The following is a 23,302-nucleotide window of genomic DNA, read 5'->3' as shown; positions in this document are numbered from 1 at the left end:
GTATAGGCCAGATTTCTAAACATAAAAAAAAAAATGTGTTTTCCTCCCTCAAAACAAGGTTTTCTGCATTCTATTAGTATGGACTAAATTAAAATTAGTCTTGAAACAAACTTGTGTCCTGTGTCCCCCCACCCCCCGGCAGTACTGTTTAACCCTTTTCCAAACAAAATGTTACTGCAGAGACTGTACTTGTGGTCCTCGTGAATTAAATTTCTTTTTTCCATAACTTCCATAAATACCAGTAGGTGAAAGCTGGCAACCGGGAAGGCTAGTATAAATATTACAATATAAGTCAGGTTATAATTTGTTAAATATATATAACCTAATCTGACCCTGCTGAAATGCTGGGGGGTGGTCGTGGTGGTGTACCTTCTTAATGCAGCTGCATTAAGAAATTGTGCAACCACATCACTTGGATTTACAGACATTGGGGTTGTTGGAAGTTAAAAGCACAAATGAAACCATACAGCAAAACACCTTCTCAAGTTAGTCTGAAATCTTACTCTTACCTAACATGTAGTCTAAAGAAATTCCCCTTGTTGGGGGCTCAATATTAGTTGAGGATAAACAAAGCATGCCTCTTTGCCCAGAATCCCCAGCTGCTTGCAAAATTGATGGCCATCTGACAGCTAACAGGGGAGTCTCTTCAGGCAGCTTATCCAGCACTTGGCACATCTTTATGTATACCTTGCTGCCTGATAACCCCAGTTCTTCTGTCTGAACTCCATGCTTTAATTACACATTCATTAGCTATACTAACCACTTTTGTTGCCTGCTCCTCTTTCTTTAGGTCTGAGATTTTCCCCATGCATTTCTAAAACAGTGTGTTGATTTGTGAACGCTTGTTATAAAATTGCTCCAGGCTTGAATTATTCTGTCTGTATTTATACTCTCAAAAAACCAAAGGTGTAATCAGGTAGACTTTTAGGAAGCTAACTTTTTGTCTTTTCACTAAAATTACTGGCTCTCATGCACTACTGACGTTTGACACCATCACTGAGGGTATTTAACTTCCGTATGGTCTCAGTTGTCAGTCTGATGCACGAGAGCTGTGGGTGTTTTCTTACTAGTGAAATCAAAGCCCTCTTGCTGGTACTTTTGCCTCAAAATGGAACTTGTGCTGTTAATCTCCAGTTGATGAGTGCGTAAGAGAGCTGGACTTGCAATGCTTCTGTACTTTCTTTAACTTGTTGTCTTTATGTATTAAGATCTAGTTCATGAGACCACAAAATGCTTGCATTAAAACCTCACTTCTCCCAGTGTGGTTGATGCATGATACGACATATTTATCCATTTTTTAAAATGCTGCAATGCGAGCTGTTGTTCTGTCTGCAGAATTACTTGAGCTCAAGAAGAAACAGTAATATTGATCAGTTCGTGTTTTCAAGCTTAATCGAAATGGACGTTGGGAAAACTGTTCTGCTGAACCTTTGGGTGCATTCTTTGTAAAGAGGTTGGAAGCACTGACTTCTAAATGAACAATAGTGTGGTACTGTGGCGAGAAGAGCTTGAATTTGGTTCTTGTGTGCTTTCTTTGCAGACTTTTGGAAACAGATAGCAAATCCTTGCGATCAGTAAATGGGTCAAGAAGAAATAGTGGATCTTCTCTTGTATCTAGTTCATCAGCCTCTAGCAATCTCAGCCATCTTGAAGAAGACTCATGGATCCTGTGGGGGAGGATTGTGAATGAATGGGAAGATGTGCGGAAAAAGAAAGAAAAGCAAGTTAAGGTAGCAGTTGGACAGTATATTTTTAGGATGGATTTGTAATGTGATATAAGCAATACTATTTTATCTTACTGTTGGTTTTTTTTTTTTTTTTGAGTAAACATGTAATAGAAGCTTCCAGTTCAATGAATCTAGTTCTGTCTCTAAGCCTTAGTGCTTCCAATGTAACTGTTACCAGACTTTGGTAACAGTTTTGCCCAGCAGATGTCTCTTACTGAAAATTAAACTCATTTACTGTATATCTTGAATACTAAAGCTTTCAGTCTACCTCTAATAAGAGATTTTCTTGAATCTCTTCACTGAAGATTTGCTTCATGTTTCCAAAATGGAATTACTGCAGACCCACTTAAGGGCATCTGATAGCTGGATGCTGTGATTATTTTCCCACTGAGCAGCCGTCTTTTTAAATTGTTCTTATTGGAAGAGCTGATAATTCTACTGAGACTCTGGTGAGTTTAGGGTTTTTGTGTGTGCCAAGTGTGTTGACCCCAGGGATGACCTTAAGCAGAAGAACACGTAGTGAACTGGACAAACTTTGACTAGAGTGTGGCCAGTCTGGGTTAGTTGTGGCCGTGTACAGAGGTGGCATTCAATTACACTTTAAATTCAAACTAAAAAGGATGTAGGGCATTTGAACATATCCACATTTCAGAAGCGGCGAGTACAGCAGCGTGGGATTTTTTGTTTGTAGGCAAGTCTGTTCTGCTTTGGTTCTTTATTGGCTCTAGTCTGTAGTTTTATGTGCAGAATACAAATTTCAAGGTCTTTTGAGCGGTTTGAAATGTGTGTCTATGAATAGGTTGTGGGAAGGCAGAACAATGGGCTGAAGTAAAGTATCTTTTATGTGAAGCAGTTGTGAAGGGAGAACATGACTTGAGAAAGGAAGCAACGGAAGAAAATTAATTCAAGACTTCTTGCTTACATAGGGAAAACAGTTTCTGGAAAGGTGTTCCCAAAAGGCCATGAAAAGAAGGCCACATGAACCTGGCAAGAGAAGGAAGTTAGATGATAATAAGGAGATCTGGTTGGATAGAATTCATTTGAACTGCCTGCATTTGAACATTTTAAAGTGTCACAAGTATCACATGTTTTTACAGATGGCCAAGTATAATTTGGGGAGTATTTGACTAACTTTCAGTAAGTATTTAATTATATTGCTAGTGAGTTTTCCTGTGCTGTTTAAATAAATCTCAATTATTTTTTTGTTTTGTTTGTTGAAAGTCAGCCTAAACTGTGTCATTCTGCATTTATGATGGAATACCAGAACATCCATACCCATTTCCTGACTCTGCCAGTAGTTACAACTCTAGCAGCGTAGGTATCTTTTTGTCTTGGCTGCAAAAGCTGGTCTTAAGTTATTAGATACCAGGTAAGTTTTTTCAGTTTTAGATATAGGTGTATATACCTTCCTGCATAGGTGACGTGTTCCATCCTTTATGTCTCCTGATCCACTTCAGAACTCGCTTCCTATTCATAGAGGGATTCTGAAGGGTGACCTGAGTCCTGCTTTTCAGTCTGCATCATCGTGTGTAGAATAGCATCATTTTAGTGCCTCTTAGTAGGTGCCTTTTCCTGCTCTTCCTTTGGGAATGTTGGAGGAATTAACTCTGTTATTCTGTCAAGCAGGTGTGTGGTAACTTAAAGCAAGAAACCACTTGCTAGTGCTTTGTTATAGTAGCCCTCGAGGCTTTAGATGGCTGATACACAATTTGGTAGTCCGTTGTTAACAGATGTTAGCTAGAGACAGATGTGGACAGCTGATGTGTTAGGGCTGTTGTCTTTGATTTGGAAATTTTTTAGGAAATAACACAGGCTGTTGTAGTTGTCATATATGGGACAGATAGTTGGAGTGGCATTATGAGGATGGCTCTGAAGAAGGCTGGAGATCTTAGGGATATGAGAAAATTGAGGTCAGTGATGCAAAACTGCAGTAGAGTTCGAGCTTAGCAAAAAACTTGAAAGCAAGAGTCTCTTTAAAAGTTGTCACTGTTGCATTAATCAATCTTAATGTTTGAAGAAGTAAGAGAAATATTAGGAACAAACAAGGAAAAGCAGAAGCTTTGTAGAATAGGGGATTACTCTGTTTTCAGAATAAACTGCAGTGAAAGAAGCTATCCTTTAGGAGGCAGAGGACTTCGTAACAGTTCTTGAGGTACAAAAAATTGTTAAAGGAACTGTCTTGGCTTGAAGAGACAATCTTCTGGGTGAGCCTGATCCTAGTTGCAGAAAGTACCACTAAGTGTGTAAACTTCCTGAATCATCCTTTTTTTTTCTCAGTTTTCAGATCAAGCAATAAGACTACTTTCTGCTTGTGATTTCTGAAAAGACAGGTATTGGGTTCTTAGGTCTGTTGATATGGGGAAGGTTTGAATTGTATAATATTTAGCAGATTTTTTTTTTTTTTTCAGGGATGATAAAGTAAATTTAGTTAATTCAGTAGATGTAAACTTAATGTTTTTGGGGTCCAGTGTGGGAAACTACATTTAAATACTTTCTTAAAAGAGAACTTGGAAATATTGGCCCACCAGAGAGATTGGACACAACTTGTCAAGTTTGTCAAATGACTTTTGATGGTAGTAACATGCAGGGTTTTTTGTTGCAGTCAGCTGTGCTACAATTAGTTCTACTTTTTATCATTTACCTGTCTAGGAAATAGTTTTCAGTTGGTGATTTATCTCAATCACTGCAAATGCAATAAAGGGTGTTACCTTCAGTCATCTCTTGTGAAATACAAAAGTAACTGTATTGAATTCTGGCTAATGGGAGTTCTTGTTTAAAATTGCTTGACTATTCGGTTTTTAAGTAGCTTACTATGAATGGGGGACTACTTTCATTAGCTAATTTAGCCACTAAAAGTTACTCAGTCTCCTTACTTTTGTTAACAATCTGTCACACTAAAATTGAGGTTACACATTATAAACTGTATGATTGGTTTGTGACATGATATTGTGAGGAACTTAATTTGTTGCTGTTTTGTTCTTTAGACTTATGTTTATATTGGCAGGAAGTATAAATGAATTTGTGTCATTTTTGTGTGTTTGTGTGTGCGCTTTAGGAGCTTGTTCGCAAAGGGATACCTCATCATTTCAGAGCAATTGTGTGGCAACTTCTATGCAGTGCTCAAAGCATGCCAATTAAGGATCAGTATTCAGAGCTTTTGAAAATGACATCTCCTTGCGAGAAATTAATAAGAAGGGACATAGCTAGAACATACCCTGAACATGATTTTTTTAAGGAAAAGGATAGCCTCGGACAGGAGGTCTTGTTCAATGTAATGAAGGTAAGTCAGTATTTCAGCCCTTGAAAATACATTAGCAAGAACATACACAGAAGTCTGGAAAATAATTTGCCTTGTATATAGTGAACTTGCATCAGTTTCATGTGTTTTAAGTTTCTGAAATTTACTCTAGTTGACACCGGATGGTTTAACAAATGGCATTCCAGTTTCAAAGATAGCTTTCAGATGCGGTATTCCTACAGTTGACTTCATAAGAAATTTAAAAAGCTTCATAAGTTTTCATTAAAATGAAGTCACAGGCTAACTGCTGATAGTGTAATGGAATAAAGTGTGCTGTGAAGTGAACAACGTTGCCCAAGACAAGAACACTGTACATCAGAACTGGTCTGCACTTTTTAAGTGTCTCAGATCCTGCAAGTGGTAGCAGCAGATGGCAGGTACAAGCTAATGTGCAGTCGTTACAGTGCCCAGGCACAAAATGAGAATGCCACCGTAAAATGAAGTTTGCATTATTTTGTCTTAATTGTACTGGAGTTTACATTTTGAAAGACAGGCTTTTCTGTACGACATAGTTTCAACAGAAAAGTTGGCAGGTTTCCAAATCATCGTAACTTCCAAAACTCTAAAATGAAGCTGCAACGTGCATGGGGATCACTTTATTTCCTCTGCTTGTAAAAAAACCTGCAGTGCACAATTCTTTTTGAAAAGAACAGTTGTTCGTTTGTCTGATCTGTCTCCTATAAAAGTAGTAACCTAACGTTGCACAGTTTGTATGCCAGCTGTCTCTGTTATTTTTTGGCAAATTCCTGTAGCTGAAAACTGCATGTTTTTTTTCAGGTATTGCCTGCCTTAGGTTCAGCTTTGTAGGCTATCAGAGAGCAGAGTTCATAGCCTTTGTAGCAGCAGGTAGCAGCTAGCATAGCTAAGTAAAACTTCTCAATAGAATGTCTGTCCTCACTGGATTTGAGAGAGGAAGAGTAAGTTATTTGTAACATAACATGCTAAATTAGCATGAACAATGATTACTTTTTATTGGTAATGATGTTTTATTGTTGAGCGTCTTGAAACTTTATTTCCCAGGCTTACTCTTTGGTGGATCGTGAGGTTGGATACTGTCAAGGAAGTGCTTTTATCGTTGGATTGCTGCTTATGCAGGTAAACATGATATTAAAAATGCGAACCTTTACAATCCCTGCTAGAATGCCTAATATATCATGGTGGCTTATTGGGCATTTTTATAATAGTTTTCCTTCGTCATTTTGCTACAATGGAATTGTCAAGGGCAGCTGTTTACTCTGCAAATCAAATAAGATTTATTCTCTGTGGTTCGGTTTGCCAAGAAGACACTGTCTTTGAGTGGGAGAATACGTTTATTTCTCAGAGCTAAGGTAGGTTTGCAGACTTGCAAGCTGTTTTGGTTAATGTTGTTTCAACCATTAACAAACTTCATTTCAGTTCTATTACACTGAATCGCCTCAGAGTTCAAATGGAACTTCACCGTTGATTTGATAATCTTAAAGCTGCCTGTGTATTACTGCCTTTTGTTTTATGACAAAGTAGGGTATAAGGAACTTGCAGACCTCCATTTCAGTTTAGAAACCACTTGATAGAATTCAAATATACAAAATTTCATTACAGTAATTGATTATAAATTTATTAAAAAAAACCAAACCAAACACAAACTCAAAACCAAACACAAAACCAACCAATCCCCCCTGCCCTCAAACCACCCCCCACCCCCCAAAAAAACACCACAAACACAAGAAAATCCCATTGTGCGCGCACACACAAAAAACCACCAAACCCTCCCAAGCACTTACTCTGATATATCCTTACACTTGTCTAGAGTTTTTACTGTGCTTTTCTATTTTTAATATAGATGCCAGAAGAAGAGGCATTCTGTGTGTTTGTTAAATTAATGCAAGATTACAGACTACGAGAACTCTTTAAACCAAGCATGGCTGAGCTGGGCCTTTGTATGTACCAGTTTGAATGCATGATACAGGTACATACAAAATCAAACTTTCTCTTCAGTAACTATTAACAAAGGAACTTGGGAATTACAGTTCAAGAGCAGGCATGTCTGTTGGCTAATAGGCTGTTCTCTTGACAGTAGCTAGTTTCAGAACTTGAAAAGTAAATGCATGTGGCTGTGTGGCCCTACTTTCTTTAACCTTTGGCAGGCAGCGACTGGCTTTTAAACACTGAAGCATGAGGATTTGTATTGCTACAGTTTAAGGACATGAATGTCTAATTCTGTTTGGATTGAAGATTCTGAAAGTCAATGTCTTCATAGTCAATTATAAATTATCTTATATATATATAAAAATATATATAAATATCTTAAAAGATGGAAACTGGGAGATACCCTCATATGTGGAACTAAAAATGGTGTTCAGATTTGGGACACAGAACACTTTTTTCTTTTTTCTTCCTGGTTGGGCTGGTGGAGACAAACAGGTTTGTGTGTTGTGATCCAGTTCCGAATGTGATGGTCAGGGTGGGATGTTATGTAGCAAATGAGACACAGGTCTCTGGCTGTACCCTAGGTCTTTTCAGCTCTTTTGGTAGCCCACTCTACATGTGTCTTGGGGATTTACAAGCTTGGGACTTCCTGTTAGGATCGGGAAGTGTTCCCATAATCTCTGCTTTGCAGGGTGGAAGTGCTGTAGGGCTGTCTGTGCTGGGACTTGTGTAGCATGGTTCTTGATGAGTAATATTGTTCCTAGTCTTGTGTTATGAAGCTGCTGTCTGTACTAGATATCAATTATTTTCTTCTTTTATTCAAAACTTGACAAAAGCATGGATACACTAAAACTACCAGCAGAAGTTTAACGTGTATTTTTTTTCATCGTTTTCTCTTTCAGGAGCATCTTCCAGAGCTTTATGTGCACTTTCAGTCTCAGAGTTTCCACACTTCTATGTATGCGTCGTCATGGTTTTTAACTATATTCCTTACAACTTTTCCACTACCAATTGCAACAAGAATATTTGATATCTTTATGTCTGAGGTAACTACTCAATACTCATGTGTTCTATTTCAAGAGCAGCTGTTAAAAGTAGTTATTTAGGTAGTGGTATAAACCTCATTATGAGGGCAAATCTCGTAGTCTTGCTTTTTAGTCGTTATGCTCATCGGGTTATTTTGTAGGGGAAGGTGTGTATGTAGTTTGTCAAGGAAGAGCAGCTGTATCTTTGAATGTAGATGCTGCGTGCATATTTGCACTCCAAGGCTTTTGAAGAGGTAGCAAACCTGTCAGTTCTGGGTGCAGCAAGAGCGTTGCATAGAACAGGGACATCAGTTTCTCAGTATTATAGTAAGTTTGGGGTGGAAAGTAATGCTGCTTTCAGGCCAAAGTTAAAGCTCCATGGGGATTAGCAGGCCAAGAGCAGGGAGTCTTGGCATCTTTTGTTGTCCAGATGACAAACAGTAGCCAAAGAAATCTATGCAATTATTGTGTCACTGTCACAAAGACACCTAAATTAGTTTTGCATGGTTGTAACTGGTAACAAACCACAGCGTCTAGGTCATTTATGCTCTTTCTATGCAATCATCTTCTAGAAAATAGTAAGACAAAGGTGGATCCTTTGAGCTTGTGCTCAAGAATGTCCAAGACAGCATATATCAGTGAGACGTTCCCTTGTATCAGTTTAAATAGCTTAACTCAGTTATACTGTGGCTTTTTTTTTTTTTTTTTTTGGGGGGGTGCGAGGGGAGGCTTTTTTGAGAAGGACCTGGGGGATTGTACTAGATGTATTTAAAATGTTTGATAAAGCTGACAGAAGACCTGTTACTCGATGTTTTACCTTAGCACTAGCCTCTCTGAGAGGGGGTCTGACATCAGGACAAATAGCCAGACTACTTCTCCCTGGGACAAAATAAGAAATTCAGAGGTTTTTCAGTAGCCCTTTTGCTTGTTTGAGAAACTGGGTGACATGTCCACCATTAGTAAATAGAATCGTTCTGTACTGTTGACAATGCCATGAATAATTGTTGGATACTTCTTAACTTCTGATTTCAGGGTTTAGAGATAGTATTTCGAGTAGGTTTAGCAGTACTTCAGATGAACCAAGCAGAATTACTACAACTTGACATGGAAGGAATGTTACAGGTAAATTAAGGTTATAATAATTGTAAGAGATGTCTGAAACATGTAATGGTGTGTGTATTTCCTTGCAGCTATTAATTACATGTAATCTTGTGCTCTGATTGCTTTTAGCACTTTCAAAAGGTCATTCCACATCAGTTTGACAGTGGTCCAGACAAATTAATCCAAGCATCTTACCAAGTCAAATACAATGCAAAAAAGATGAAAAAGTAGGTATAACATTTTGAGAAAATAGATTATGCTGTTGCTAAGAGCTACTGTTTGTTTATCTTTAAAACTAGTTACTTGGTATTTCATTTTGAATTTTCCATCATCAAATTTTTTGGTGTTTTATACTCTAAACTGAAGTTCTGTCTGCCAGAAAATTTTTCTAAAGCAGTATTTGCTATTTTTCTAAAACATAATAAAGCCATATTTCATTTTTTAAAATAACCTGAAAAGCTTTTGAAGAAAGCTGCAACTTATGGGGAATTACAGCATGACTGTAAACAAGATCTGATTCGAAAAAGAAGCGGGGGTCTGGTGTGGTTTGTTTTTTGTTTGTTGGGGTTTTTTGGGGGGTGGGGTAGGTGTTGGGTGTTTGGCTTTTTGAGGGTGAAGTGGGGAAAGGTTAAGCTTCATGATTTGGCCTAAATTCTTAAGACTTTAGTTCTCAGGAACTGGAGAAATATTAACAGTGCTGAAGAGTGCATGTATGGTCAAGATCAGTGTTGTTTAAAATAGAAATTGATGAAACTTTGTAATAACATTGGTAATTGTAAAATAACTTTCATGTGGAGTTTGAAATACTGAGCGTGATATGTTGGGGTTTTTTATGGTTAGTTGTGTGTCTTGTCTCTTCTGCATTTGGTAAATTATGTTTTGATAAGCCAAGCAGCACATATTGTGCTTTTTCCAGGGTTAAGTTTGGTGATTCTGCAGTTGGTTGTAATGTATTTTATATTCCCTGTCCTTGCACTGTAGATTGTGCTAGGGTCTTTCCAGTTGAATTTTCCAGTCCTTCTGTCAGCAGCCTATGATCAGTGCTGTAGAGTGAGCAGTCGTCTTTAAAACAGTAGTAACAAAGCTTTCAGGAAAAAAATTTTCTCTGAAAGCTAATATAAGTGGATGTAGTTTAAAATCCTACCATTTCGAGGCTAAACTTCCTTGGATGCCTTCTATAAAGACATTGTTTGTCTCAACTTTTTTTGTTCTTGTTGCCACCCTTTTCAATTGGGACAATTTTGTGGTTTGCTGGAGAGGGGCCAAAATGGTTTTATGTGCTTAAGATATTTGTCTCAAATCTCTTTGCATCTTTCTGTCTTCCAGGCTTTCCAAGCTCTGTTTTCTTTTGGCTGTATCTATTAAATTGATTGTTGTAAAAGTACATTGAGCGGTGATTACAGAGTAGCTCCAAATCATTGCCACTGTAAATGTATACAAGCAAGCACCTTGCTTCAGAGTGCTGGTTCAGGGTCCGCTCATACCTGCAGAAGTCTTTGTGTTTAAATTTAATGTCCAGTCTCAACGCTTAGAGGAGCGCATTTCAAGTGGCCGCTTTAACAGTATCTCTGTCCTGCTGTTGTTTGTTAGGTATTACACCAACAAGCAAGTTATCCATAATTTTTCTAATGATAATTTACTGTTTCTAATTTTTAGGTTAGAAAAGGAATACACTACAATAAAGACAAAAGAGATGGAAGAACAAGTTGAAATTAAGGTAAGAGAGCCTGAACAAATTTATTTACGGATCAGTTGAATTCCTAGATGTGAGGTTACTTATTTGATCTGTACATGTAGCAAGACGTGTAACTCAGGTCCCCGAATTCTTTTCTTTCAGCATTTGTATTTGGGATGTCTGTTCATAAAGGACACTTACAGTGAAATTATTGAGACTTCTGGTGGAGGGTTAAAGAAAAGTCTTTGATGGGCAGCTGCTGTACTTAGTTTTTATTATTTTCTGCTGACTAAAGCTTGATTATAGATGGCCTCATTTATCAGAGGTTCCAGATATGCTGGTTTAGATGTAGATGTCCCACGTAGGAGGTTTGTAAGACACATGTTAAGACAGAGTTTATGAGAATGTACTTGAGGGGTTTATCATTGATTTTGAGGTACTGATTGTTCTTATGCATTGAGCCCAAGATGGAGTGCCTTCTGTCTGCAGTCACTTTTGGGAGCTTTTGCAATTGATACATGATGTGGAAAACCCTCTACCAGAGAGTGCAGTTTGTTTCCCTTTTACTAACTGAACTACTTCCTGTATGTACTTAATCACTGCATCTTTTTGCTTTTGTGACATAAATAGACTTGTGTTGCTCTTTTTTCCTTTTTCACTTTTTTTTCACAGCGTGGTTTTTCATCTGGATTTCCCTCCTTGTGTCATGTTTTCAGCTAGTTCCGTGAGAAAAGACAGTGAGAGAAGTGATGGGCAAGTGTTGTGTATAAAGCTCAGTAGGGGGAGCGAGGTACAGCCTTCCTTCTTCCTTTTGCCTTTCAATATCAGTTTAAGGCATTGGTTCTTCAGGAAAATTCAGTGACATGCACCTGGGAGCGCAAAGGTGTTCCAAGCTTTTTCAGGCAGTTTGTTACAGGCAGCGAGGCAGTTAGTAGCAGCATTAGGACCTGTTGTAGTGGCATCTGAAATCAGATTTGCAGGACTTAAAAGACAGCTCACTGCAGAACAAGACAGAATAAAATCATTCGAAAGACAACTGTAACTCCAGATTCTGGTATTTTAACATTTCAAATCCTTCTCTGCTTCCCCCCACACGCACTCCCACTCCACAAAAAAATTCCACCTCAACAAAAACATATTAAAACACATCCCCCACCTCCTACCTTCCGCCTCACCCCACCAAAAAAAACCCCCAAACAACCAACAAAACCCAGCAACCCAAACCGTTTGTAGGCCCTCCTTTGGGACCTCATAGAAACCATTTCTGTCTTGCTCTCTCCAGCTAAGAAGCTCTGCTATTTTTGGGAGATGGAAAAACAAGCACATTGAGTCTGCCTCTTACTCCGGCAGAATAAAGCATTAATGAACTGATATCCATGGCTCTCTGCTTAGGGATACAGATCTCTTCTATCTGATGCTGAAATTTACAGGAAATGCACTGGTAAAATACGCAATTCAGTACAATTCTTTCTCACTTCTGGGGCATTTGAGGTAAATAATTCTCAGTATAATGTTAACAGATTGAATAAACATTATGCTATAATTTAACATAAATTATTGGGAGGAAAAGGAAGTATACCTTGCAGCTATGTCATTAGCTTGTCCTAGTGCAGGGAGTGCGCTTTCATGTCCCTTAACCATGAAGACTGTCCAGCTGTGTTCATGTACAGGGGGCTCTCAAGTCTAATGCGCGGTTAAGCCCCGGGGCTCACCTGCAGACATACTGCTATCTGCTAATGCAACACAGATGCTTTTGTGTAACACAAAACTTACCATCTTTGTTGTATCAAGCTGTTTAAACTCATCTTTTGAATTAGTACATCATATAAAAGGATGTTTAAAAGGTCGTTAATTACTTCTGAGATTGTATTGATTTTTGTAGATGTGATGAGGTAAAAATGTTGTTAGCTTGCTTGGTTTTTATCAGACTTCCAATTCAGACTTGAGAAATACAACTCTGAACTGTTTGCCTTCCAGAGGTTACGAACTGAAAATAGACTCCTAAAACAGCGCATTGAAACATTAGAAAAAGTAAGTATGTTGGTGATTAGATTTAATCTGTGCTAATTTATACCTGGTGGCAATTTTATTATATGAAATGGAAATCTCAGAATTACAGCTTACTGGTTTTTCTGCTACTCTGGTGTTTACTAACAGTTCTTAGCCAAAGAGCATGGCAGTAACAAAGCAATTAGGGTCAGTGCTCACAAATGTTTTAAGATTTTTATGTCTGGCTTGTAGTAAATATGAAACTAAACATTTTGACATACCCAACTGTTGTACTGTTTTCTTTCTGTATTAGAAGGATCTGTTCAAAGTCCAGAAGACTACGTAAAATAGTGGACTGCTTGGGTGGAAAACAGGTTATTGTGAGACAGTCCGCAGTTTTGAAAATTGGAAGTTGCTGGGTGTTTTTATGTAGGAGTGAAATGACCTACCAATGACTGGAGAGTGATGGAGCTGCAAGCAGGTTACTTAATCACTAGTGAATGCAGCAGTAGAGGGCAGGTTGTTGCAGCATTCTCGTTCAGTACAGGAAGCCTGCTGCCATTAATTTTTTTACGTAGTTTTGAATTTTCGTAGCAATTTTGGGCACACGGAGGCAGAGAATATCTTTTTAAGACTTATTTCTCACAGATTTAGTCTGAAATAGGGTTTTTTTAGGCTTCTTTGTAACTGGATATAACTTTAAAACTACGCATGATAACTGTTGTCGATACATTGCCAACAGGCAGGTGGTGTTCTCCAGTGGCCTCTCCTATATTCTGGGATCATGCTTGTGACATTGCAGCTGAGCTTGTCTGCTCCGGAGCGAGAACATTCTTGTCTGTCTTAACCATGAACAGCAGCTATCCTTCAACAGATTAATTTGAACGCGGTTGCGAGTTGCGAACAGTTGATGTTTCACAGGGAAGAAGATGGTGGAGTGAATTTAGTGACGTAACTGAAAGATGTCACACTTCAGATGTTAAATCCGTTGCAGCTTCTTGAAAAAACAGTTAATCTCTGTCAGATTATAATTAATTGATTTCTGAATTTAGTTTGGAAAAATGCACACAAGGAGGACATATTGTGACAGTTGTGACCAAAAATACAATTTTATAAACACCATTGTTTCTAATGTTTAAGTGCTGATGAAAGTAACTGAAAAGAGCAGACTTTTTTGAAGAAGTTTGGAGCTGTAGTGAATCACTTCAGTGCTGTTGGCAAACTTATAATAGTAAATATGTCTGTTTTATACCAAACTTGCAGAGGTTTGAAATCAGATTTTTTTTTTTTTTAATTAGTAAGTCCATGATGAACTGCCAGACGCTAGTGCTTTTGCAAACTCTGTACTTAAAATTTCAGAATTAATTTTGAGTATCCTGTTCGGACTGGAATTAGAACATTTCAAAATGGGACGATATTATCTGTTAATAAGAATTTCTGAAGATCCTTATCATCACAACATATGAAATATAGATAATGAAGTATGAACAAACGTGTTCAGTCTTCTGTTGGAAGCTTCAGGTTTTTTCCTCATCCTAACCTATATGATTTACTTGTCATTACTTTTAGCGTACCTTAATGAACTTAACTGCTGTACTGTAACACTTTAACTTTTAAGTAATAGCTCTTATCAACCAGTCTGGGCTTCAATTTTAATAAAAGTTCCAAGGACAAAGATGGTCTGTGAATCGATGTGTTCTCTGTTTTAGAATCTGCAAAGATTGAGTGATAGAGTAGAAATGAATTGTGTGACTGGGGTGGGGGGTGGGGGATAGGGCAGGGGAAGTGTAGTGCTTGTCAGTGTGCATAAATGAAGTTTTCTTTCTTGCAAAACTTTGGCAGGAAAAGAGAATCTATGAACTGCTCAGTTGAGTTGCTGCAAGAGTTCAGTAAAACAAAATAATAGTTGTCATAGTTGAAATTTTCTATTTGTGTCTGTCAGTTTGCACCATTTAACTCTCTTGCTTCATCTTTTTGGAAGCTTTAGTCTGCATGAATGCCTAAGTGCTTAGTGGAGTTTCCTTTGTGCTCAAATTATGCCTGCCTTTCATGTTGTGGATGGATCATACTCTGTCTTGCATCTGCCTACTAGATTGTATTAGGTAATGTTCCTTCCAGTAACTTGTGTTGATTAGGGAACCAAGCCATTCAGATAAAAACACCTATCTCCAGTAGGTGACTTAAGTGTTACAAAAACCTGGCTTTGAGACCTTCTTGTATCAAAGATGGACCGTGTTAAATCTGTTGCAGGAAAGGCTGCTTCCTGGGACTTTCAGGCTGAGTTGCCTTAATTCTATGTGAAAAGTTGTTAAGTTTGCAAAAAGAATTTGTGTAGAAAATGGGTAGAATTTGGGCATTTTCTTTCTCTCAGTTCTTGTCTTTTTGTCACTATTATCATCCCTTTGTTTTTTTGGGTTTTTCTTTTCCTTATTCCTATCTGAATTTTTCCTTTGTAGGAAAGTGCTTCCTTGGCAGATAGATTGATACAGGTATAGTCTTTTAGTCTTTTACTGTATGACTCTCTTCCTCTCTTCCTACTCTCAAAAACCCCCGAACTGCTTTAATGCATGCGTATTTGCATGCTGTACTCTATCCCTGCTTTGCTGATTTGGAATAAATATAGAGCTAATCTCTCGCTAGAAACTTATTTAGTTTTGTTTACTAAAAATATATATAAACCCTATACCTGCACGTTACAATAATTTTCCTAACCTAATGTAATATTTTGGTAAATTCCTATGACAAATGGATTCTGTGACACTGTATTAACACTGAAATTGAACATTGCAAACTTAAATCTGTGCATGTACAACTGAGTAATGTTGCATGAAAGGAAATTTATTGTATGCAAGTACGCAATTGTGCTTGCTAAACAAATGCTGAATTTTGTGATAAAGTACTAGAGCAGCTGTTTAGTACTACCTTGTCCTAAAATTTCTACCAATTGTACTCTGTGCTGTTTGCAAAACCAATCTTATGAAATAAGCAGCTAAGCATCACAAAGGCAATCTTCCTTGGATTTGTCCTCAATTGCTTAAAAAAAATAAATTATGTCCTAAGGGACAAGTGACAAGGGCCCAGGAGGCTGAGGAAAACTACCTCATAAAACGGGAGCTGGCCACCATCAAACAGCAGAGTGATGAGGCCATTACTAAACTGGAGCAAGCTGAGAATACCATCAGGGAGCTCCAACAGCAGCAGCAATGGGTAAGGAGCCTGGCAGCACATCATCTCATCTTTTTCACTCACTTGTGTTTATTTTTCCTCATCATGACATGGTCTCCGTGCTGTCCTTGTAAATGCTTGTTCATTGTGATTTGCGTTCTGAGAGTTACAGATTGAACTAAGTGATGTTTTGGTCTGTTCATACTGATAGATGAGATTAATAACCCTGCATAGACACATGTTATTTGTTTAAGAAAAAACCCAACCCACAACAAATCACACCAAGCCAAAAACTCCACAACAAAAATACCCACCCCAAAACCCCACTGCCACCAAAGAAATACTAACAAAAAAACGCATGCAAAACCTTTGGTAGCTCCTAATGCCAAGATTCTAGCCATTGCAAATTGTGTCACTCTGAATACTCGGATCTGAGAGTTGATTCGTAATGCCTTTACCTAGCTTCTCATTTAAGTTGGTCTCTTCCATGTTAATGTTTCTTCTGCATACCTTTTTTTTTTTTTTTTTTTCCCCCCCCTAGCACGCTTAAACTTGCTGCTTGAAAAATAAAAAGTTATTGTCCCTCTGAGTTTGGAACTACAGGACTTGATTAAATAGCATGAGTTTATGTGCATATAGAGAAGAAAAATAACTCTTAGCAGCTGTAGGTAGTACTGTGTTTGTAGGTACTGTGTGGCTTAGGTAGAACAATGTGCAAGAGTTCAGACCATTACTGTGAGACTGAAGTTACGTTCTCTAAGCCACTTACTAAGTCCTCAGTATCTTCTCTGGAGAGAGTGAGGGAAGCGGTTTCAGCAGTCTTCGCTTGCTGAATGAACTGTGCACTAGCAGTGTTGATGTGAACGTGCTCATATTAAGTGGTGTCCAAGGACTTGTCTGAAGCCCTGGGCATTTCTGGTGTATGAAATAAAACTTTTTAGAAGTGTAACATGCTGCAGCTGCTTATGAGGTCCCTTACAGGCAATATAGCAGTTTGTTTTACACATCTTCCACCAAAACTCTGGAAATAGGAAATACTTGTATCTTGTCTTGGAAGGTGGAGATGAGATTTACTGTTAGACTGAAAAGAAATCATAACTTAAATAGAACATTATAGAAATATTTACGATGCCTGTTTAATGCATTTCTGTGTAAAGAAGATACCTCATTTAGAATAGTTGCAAGGAGTTATTAATGAGCTGTTACTCTGTAATGTGTAATGCTGTTTTTTATTTAATCTTCGCAATTTCTGTAGTGCCCTGCTTCCAGCTGGAATAGAGTTAATTTTTAATGCTGGAATAGAGTTGTTTTTTCTTCCTAGTAGCTTGTGGTGCTGTATTTTGGATTTAGCATGAGAATAGTGTTGATAACCAGCTGATGTTTGAAGTTGTTGCTAGGTAATGTTTACACTAAGTCAAGGACTTCTCAGTTTCTCAGGCCCTGCCAGCGAGAGGGCTGGAGGGGCACAAGAAGCTGGGAAGGGACACAGCCAGGACAGCTGACCCGAACTAGCCAAAGGGACATTCCATACCATAGGTTGTGCTCAGTATATACAGCTGGGGGAGGTGGCCAGGGACTGGCCAGGCGTCAGTCAGTGGATGGTGAGCAATTGTATTGTGCATTACTTGGGGTTTTGTCCCTTTTTTGGATTTTATTCCTCTCTCCGTCTCTCTCTCCTCTCATTGCAATTATTATCATTATTATTATTATTACTGTATTTTAATTATTAAACTGTTCCTATCTCAGCCCTCAAGTTTTATCTTTTTCCTGAATCTCCTCCCTGCCCCTCTGGAGTGTGGGAAGGAGTGAGCGAGCAGCTATATGGTACTTAGTTGCTGGCTGGGGTTAAACCATGACATTTACAGGGGGGAAAAAAATGCAGAAATTATGATTAAGAAGATCAGGATGTTCTAGTGATGCTTTCCAAAAATTCGATATGCTGTAATCTTTCAGGTAAAATAAAATAAGAAGTGTTTATAGACCTGGGTACCCAGTTGTTTACTGTCTGATTACAATAGTGCACACACTTTTGCAATGTGTTTTTGGAGGCATCCCTGTTACTTACCTGTACTCAATTAAAAGTTATTAAAACAGATTAAAATGCTATATTTATCTATAAGTTGATGGGTAATACGACTTTTTAGTGCTTTTAATTATGCTGGGGACTTTATGAAGTACAATGTTGGGGAAGCCTGGCAGGCTGGCTAGGCATGGGAACTGGTCATGAGCAAAACTGTCAGATAACTGTGGATTGCAGAATTGGCTGGATTGAAGCTGTGGGGGCAGGCAGCTGGACAGGTACTGCGGGAGTGGAGAGCGTGTAAAATGCGAGAATGGGCAGTTAAGAGCTACACTTCCTACCCTGCATGCTTGCAGCCTTGTCTTCCTCCACTTAAATGTGAATATGAGTGGAACTGAGGCTGTAAATCCATGTGGCTATAGAGGGATTTGTGCCTGGTAGCTGACTAATTTTGCAGTGTAAGGAATCATACTGTGGTTTTGAGGGCTGTGTGAATTAACTTGGACAATGTGGTGAAAGTGTTAAGATGGTTTCAGTTGTTAGTTCCCTAGATTCTGCTGCATTAGTAAGGTTTGTAACTGAACAGGCTTTTGACTTTGCTAAGCATGGCAATAGGAGCAACAAATGTAAACAGCTGTGAGCACCTAGGGCACCGCCTTGTGGAAATTCATTAATTTCTTTTGAATTTTGGCATTTCACTTTTGAGTATGCTGGAAATCTTTTTGCTGCTTCCTAGTGCCAGTAGCTTTGCTCTCGGCAGTATTCCTCTTCAGTATTGTCTTAAGAATATTTGCTTTAATTTTTTTCTCCAATTATTTCAGTTTTGTTTATGAATAGCAAAAATGATTGTACAATGAACTTATAAAAAAAATGCCAAAACCAAAACGCAGTTCACTTTTACTTGTAAATTAAGAGGCAGGAGAAATAAGAGTAGGGTTGTAGGTTCTTTTTTTGTTGTTGTTGGTAAGCAAAAGTATTATCTAAACCATAGTATTTCTAAGATGACGAACATACTTTGTAAAAAGGTTATGCATTTGTGTTTAAATATTATCTAGGGTTTATTCTATCTGTTCTGTGAGGTTTGATAGCACAAACTGGATGGTTTAAAGGTAAGTATTGGAAGTGCTTACAGGATGCGTGTCTGTGTTTATGAAGAAATTCTCCATTGCAGCACTTCTTTGTAAGGCTGAATGCAAAGATGGGTAGAGGAGTATTCTTCTGACTGAAGTCCAACACCAGAAGCCCAAATTACATGCAACTTTAAATACTTCACAGGAAAAATTATAGGGAGTTTGTAGTTGAACCAGAAAGCCTTTTATTGCAAGGTGTTGAGTCTTCTTAGAGAGGTTCTTCTTACCATTGTTCCGTAGTGAAAGAAAGGGAAGTTCTGCTATAGTACTTCTCCCAGATGACCTGAAAATAGTACTAGTGATCATATGATAAATCACATATTAAGTGTGATCAAATGTATTCCACGTATTTCTGAATACATTTTAAGTCATTTGGAAGGGGGAAAGGAAGCAGAAAATAATAAGGTTTGAGATGGAGACTTCACACTTAATTTTACTTTGGATGCTAACTTTTACATCTTAGTAGAAAGCAATTCTGTCAGTGAAAGGTTTTTAAAAACAGTACATAACCTGTACAAATTTTTATAGTGATAACTAGGAAAAAAATAATTGTAAAGCTGACAATGTTCTGAAGTGCTGGTGGAGTTCAGTGCTTCAGCTACCTAAATATTTGCCTGAATGGGTTTGAAGAGAATGGTACTCATCTGGCTTTGGCACATCTAATCTCACCAAAGGCTTCTAGGTGTGGTGGATAACCAAAAGATTAAGAGGAAGGTGGTTTCTTCCTCATACTGCTAGTAAATGAAGAACTGCATAGAGGAAGTTGTGCCTGACTTCAACAGAATACAGAAGGTTTTCTTTTGAAGCATGCTAAAAGTGATGTATTTGAGGAGTTAAGGGTGAGGATAATCAGCCTGTTCTAACTAGTTCCTAATAATTACATGCTGAAGGGATTTTTTTCTCTGTTTTTTTCTCCTAAATGAAAAATTATTCTCTCTAAATGAAAAAGCTAGTTTCTGCTGGATGTACAAAAATGAATAGTCTTAACGATTTTTGCCAGTGAAATACACCTCTGGAGCACAAATCTCAGTCTTTCCCAGTGATACTCTAATTTTCAACGATTACTCAGTTCACCAGTCTGAATGCTTGAAAACTGAATCTGAGAAATGAGAGTTCAAGGTAAAATTGCTTTTTAAATAGGCTCTTCAAGTGTATTAGGGGAAGACGATTTTAATTGTCTAAACATTCAGATGGAAGTATGTGCATTTTGCAAGGTAATATTTAGTCACGTATTTGGTTATTGTTACAGCAACTCCATAATGCATAGTTTCTTTTCAGGAACTCATGCTAAAATGACTGATGATAATTGATAGAATATATGCTTTTAACTGGGTGTTGGAACCTTATGGAAGGCTTCACTTTATTTTACAATACACTTTATTTATACTACTTTTCAATTTGCAACCAAAATGTAGAAAATAAAAATATGTCTTTTTAGCGCTACAGTTAGTGCTTAAATGCATAAACAAAGTTAACTAGGCAGCTGCTGGGCAATCTGTTAGTTGCCCTTCAGTATAGAGTCCTGGAAAAGCATTCTGTAATTACATGTAATAATCTGTCATTGGCCAAAATAACATTAGGAATGGTTGTGTCAGTCTGAGATTTTACTATTTCTGAGATTTTAAGAAAAGTTGCAGGAAAACGAATCCAGTTGTGTGAAGCCAAGCAAAGGCTTGTTTCTTTCGAAAGTGAATGGCTGTAGAACTACGTTTTTAGTGCTTTATATTACAGAAATCTTTTCAACACAGCCAAGCAAAACAGTGTTAGTGTAGATAAAACCTTTGGCTGGTGTCTGGAAATCTACATTCACATTGTGGTTCTTGTCACAAACTCTAGAGCTTAAGGCAAATACATAAAAGATGTTTTGCTGAAGAAGTTGTTCTTAAAGTAATTTTCAAACGTTGTTTTTACTATGACTTTGTGTTACCTTAAGTTCTGAACTGCTGTTTTATTACTGAGGGAATGTGTTTGGGTGTGCAAAGTTGACTGGTGGTAGTCTTGAAATCCTTTATGGAAAGAACCAAATTTCTTTGTAGCTCGGGCCTGTGCTGTCTGTCAAGGGGCTGTACTGCTGCTTGTGCCTGGATTTTTCTCATAAATCCACAGGGTTTGCCCTGGAAGAGGATCTCGGGAGGAATATGTATAGTGTGAGCAAATGAGAGCCAAAGGCTGGAGTGGAAACCAAAGTGATCATCCATTGAAGCATATATGGCTTTCTTTTAAATCCAGGATTATGGAAGCCTTGTTTTGCATCTGCATTTAAGTGAGTAGGGATCAAGAGAGATACTTGTATTAACCTTGTAATTTAGCTAGTCTTTCCTAAGCATCTTTTTCTGCCTATTACAAAATAATCACAGATCCTTTGAGAATTTTTCAGTTTGGGTAACAATGAGGGAAGACTGTGAGTTGTTGCTCATCATACTGATGGGGTCTCAGTTTGGTCTTAAACATTTGGCTGTGTGGAGGTGCAGCTGTTTGAGGGGCATAGCGTTAGGGTTCTTATTAGCAGTTTGGATGGACACATTAATAGACTTGTATAAGGTAAGCGCTTCTGTTGGTCTTAAGCTAGTATTCCTAATGTTACACATTTGAATGTACTTTTCACTCCAAATCTGGCATATAAAACCCCTTTCAAACCATCTGTGCTTCATACTAAATATATTTCTGCAAACTTTGTAGCATAAATGCAGTTCACGGTACAGTGAAGACTTTGTGCTACAACTGGAAAAAGAGCTGGTCCAAGCCAGGCTGAGTGAAGCAGAATCCCATTGTGCCCTGAAGGAGATGCAAGATAAAGTTCTAGAGATGGAAAAGGTAAATCAAACCAGGACCCTCTGTATAAAATAGCACTAGAAACAGAATACAGATCCCTGTAATTCTTTGCATAACTCTGCTTTAGAATCTTCTCTTCTGTGTTTTCACAATTGCAAGATGCTTTCCAAACTTGAAGTTAATGAGGAAAAAACTAAGGTCTCTTCACGCTGGGAAAGGTTTGTGAAGAACAGATCGCTTTTCTCATATTCCTGAAGCCCACTGCAGTGGAAAACTTGGATTCTGGTGGAGCCTTTACAGTAAACATAGATTGTTTCAAAGTTGCATCCTCCAACAAGAGCAGGATGCTTAGGCTGAGCATTGAGGTGATGTGAAACTAAGTAGTTTGGGAAGGGAGGAGGAAAGAGTTCAACACTACCGTTCCCAGCTCTTGAGTTCTTGTGTGTCTTCTGCTTTGTTCCATGATGGACAGGGAAATATCTCCACCGTTTAGTGCCAAATCTCTACTGCTTTTTGAGTGCCATCCCAGCTTGTAACTTACTGATCCCAGAGTTCAAGCAATGCTCAAACCAACTGTCAAACATTGACATTTCTTTGAAGAAAAACTTAACTGCAAAATAAAATAGAAAAAAAGGAAAGAAAAAATCTCCACTAAGTGACCTAACAAAGCACACTTTTCAGATCCTGTTGTATTGGCTTTGGAAATTGTTTCCTCGTGGAAATTTTGAAGAGTTTTATACTCAGGAATGTGGCCAGACCCACTGGAGTCAAGTTCTTACTTTTTTAAGTATCTGAGGGCCCTGGTGGGAGTCTAACAGGCTAGTAGTGTGGTAGTTTTCATTGTAGTGAACACTGGAAAGAATTCGGGATCTAATGTATTTCTCAAAGGTCAAAAAGACTATTTTTATTTAGCCTTCATCAGCGTCAAGATAGCATATGCTGAAAACTTCAGTGTGGAAAAAAAACCCTGGAGCAGTAGGGGAAATTCTGGTGTGCCAGACACTGGGATGTACAGTAGTGTTTCAGTCTGTCATGATAAACTTAGATGCATGAGAGAGCGACTGAAATCAACTCCCTCAAATGTCTACAAATACAGCTTTTTACTGCTGTTAGTGATGTGTCATGTAATCTGGGAAAATTCTGCTCAGTAACCCAAGATCTGTATGGCTGTACTGACAGCGATGTAAACATTCGGAAACACACCCTATCACTTCTTATACTTGCCAGTACTTGGATCCCATGATTTTGAAACATAGAGATGCTAATAAATGGCGGTTGTGCTGTTTTCCCTTAATCTTAATAATGTACTTTACTCTCAACTCTCAAGAAAACCCAGCAACTGTGAAAGTGTAACATATCTACAAAAATACTTAATGTTGCTGGAAGTCACTACTGAGAAACACAGTAGAAAGTGTTGAAGCACAGTTCAACTGAGTATTTGGTGACCAATGATTTGATGTAGGGGTATCGTAATTAGGCAGACTATGTCCTTTTT

General features: G+C 38.1%; 1 protein-coding gene across 7 annotated transcripts in view; it reads left to right on the top strand.

The window, feature by feature from the left end:
- Window positions 1-23,302, top strand: part of EVI5 (ecotropic viral integration site 5) — an 82,945-nt gene that overhangs the window by 15,058 nt on the left and 44,585 nt on the right. For 5 of the 7 annotated variants that reach the window (XM_056355214.1, XM_056355220.1, XM_056355219.1 and 2 more), the window contains 12 exons: window positions 1,541-1,730; window positions 4,783-5,007; window positions 6,046-6,120; window positions 6,845-6,970; window positions 7,833-7,976; window positions 8,988-9,077; window positions 9,186-9,283; window positions 10,713-10,773; window positions 12,709-12,762; window positions 15,177-15,209; window positions 15,781-15,927; window positions 21,715-21,849. In XM_056355214.1, coding sequence (XP_056211189.1) covers window positions 1,541-1,730; window positions 4,783-5,007; window positions 6,046-6,120; window positions 6,845-6,970; window positions 7,833-7,976; window positions 8,988-9,077; window positions 9,186-9,283; window positions 10,713-10,773; window positions 12,709-12,762; window positions 15,177-15,209; window positions 15,781-15,927; window positions 21,715-21,849 — 1,378 coding nt within the window. Of the gene's footprint in view, window positions 1-1,540; window positions 1,731-4,004; window positions 4,058-4,782; window positions 5,008-6,045; window positions 6,121-6,844; window positions 6,971-7,832; window positions 7,977-8,987; window positions 9,078-9,185; window positions 9,284-10,712; window positions 10,774-12,708; window positions 12,763-15,176; window positions 15,210-15,780; window positions 15,928-21,714; window positions 21,850-23,302 lie in introns of those variants that run through there. The other 2 variants (XM_056355221.1, XM_056355215.1) reach the window with 2 other exon arrangements.

This window comes from Falco biarmicus, chromosome 11 (assembly GCF_023638135.1).
Source record: "Falco biarmicus isolate bFalBia1 chromosome 11, bFalBia1.pri, whole genome shotgun sequence".
In the NCBI taxonomy this organism is placed as follows: domain Eukaryota; kingdom Metazoa; phylum Chordata; class Aves; order Falconiformes; family Falconidae; genus Falco; species Falco biarmicus.
The sequence above is the reverse complement of the archived record's forward strand: the minus strand, read 5'-3'. Positions and strand labels throughout refer to the sequence as shown.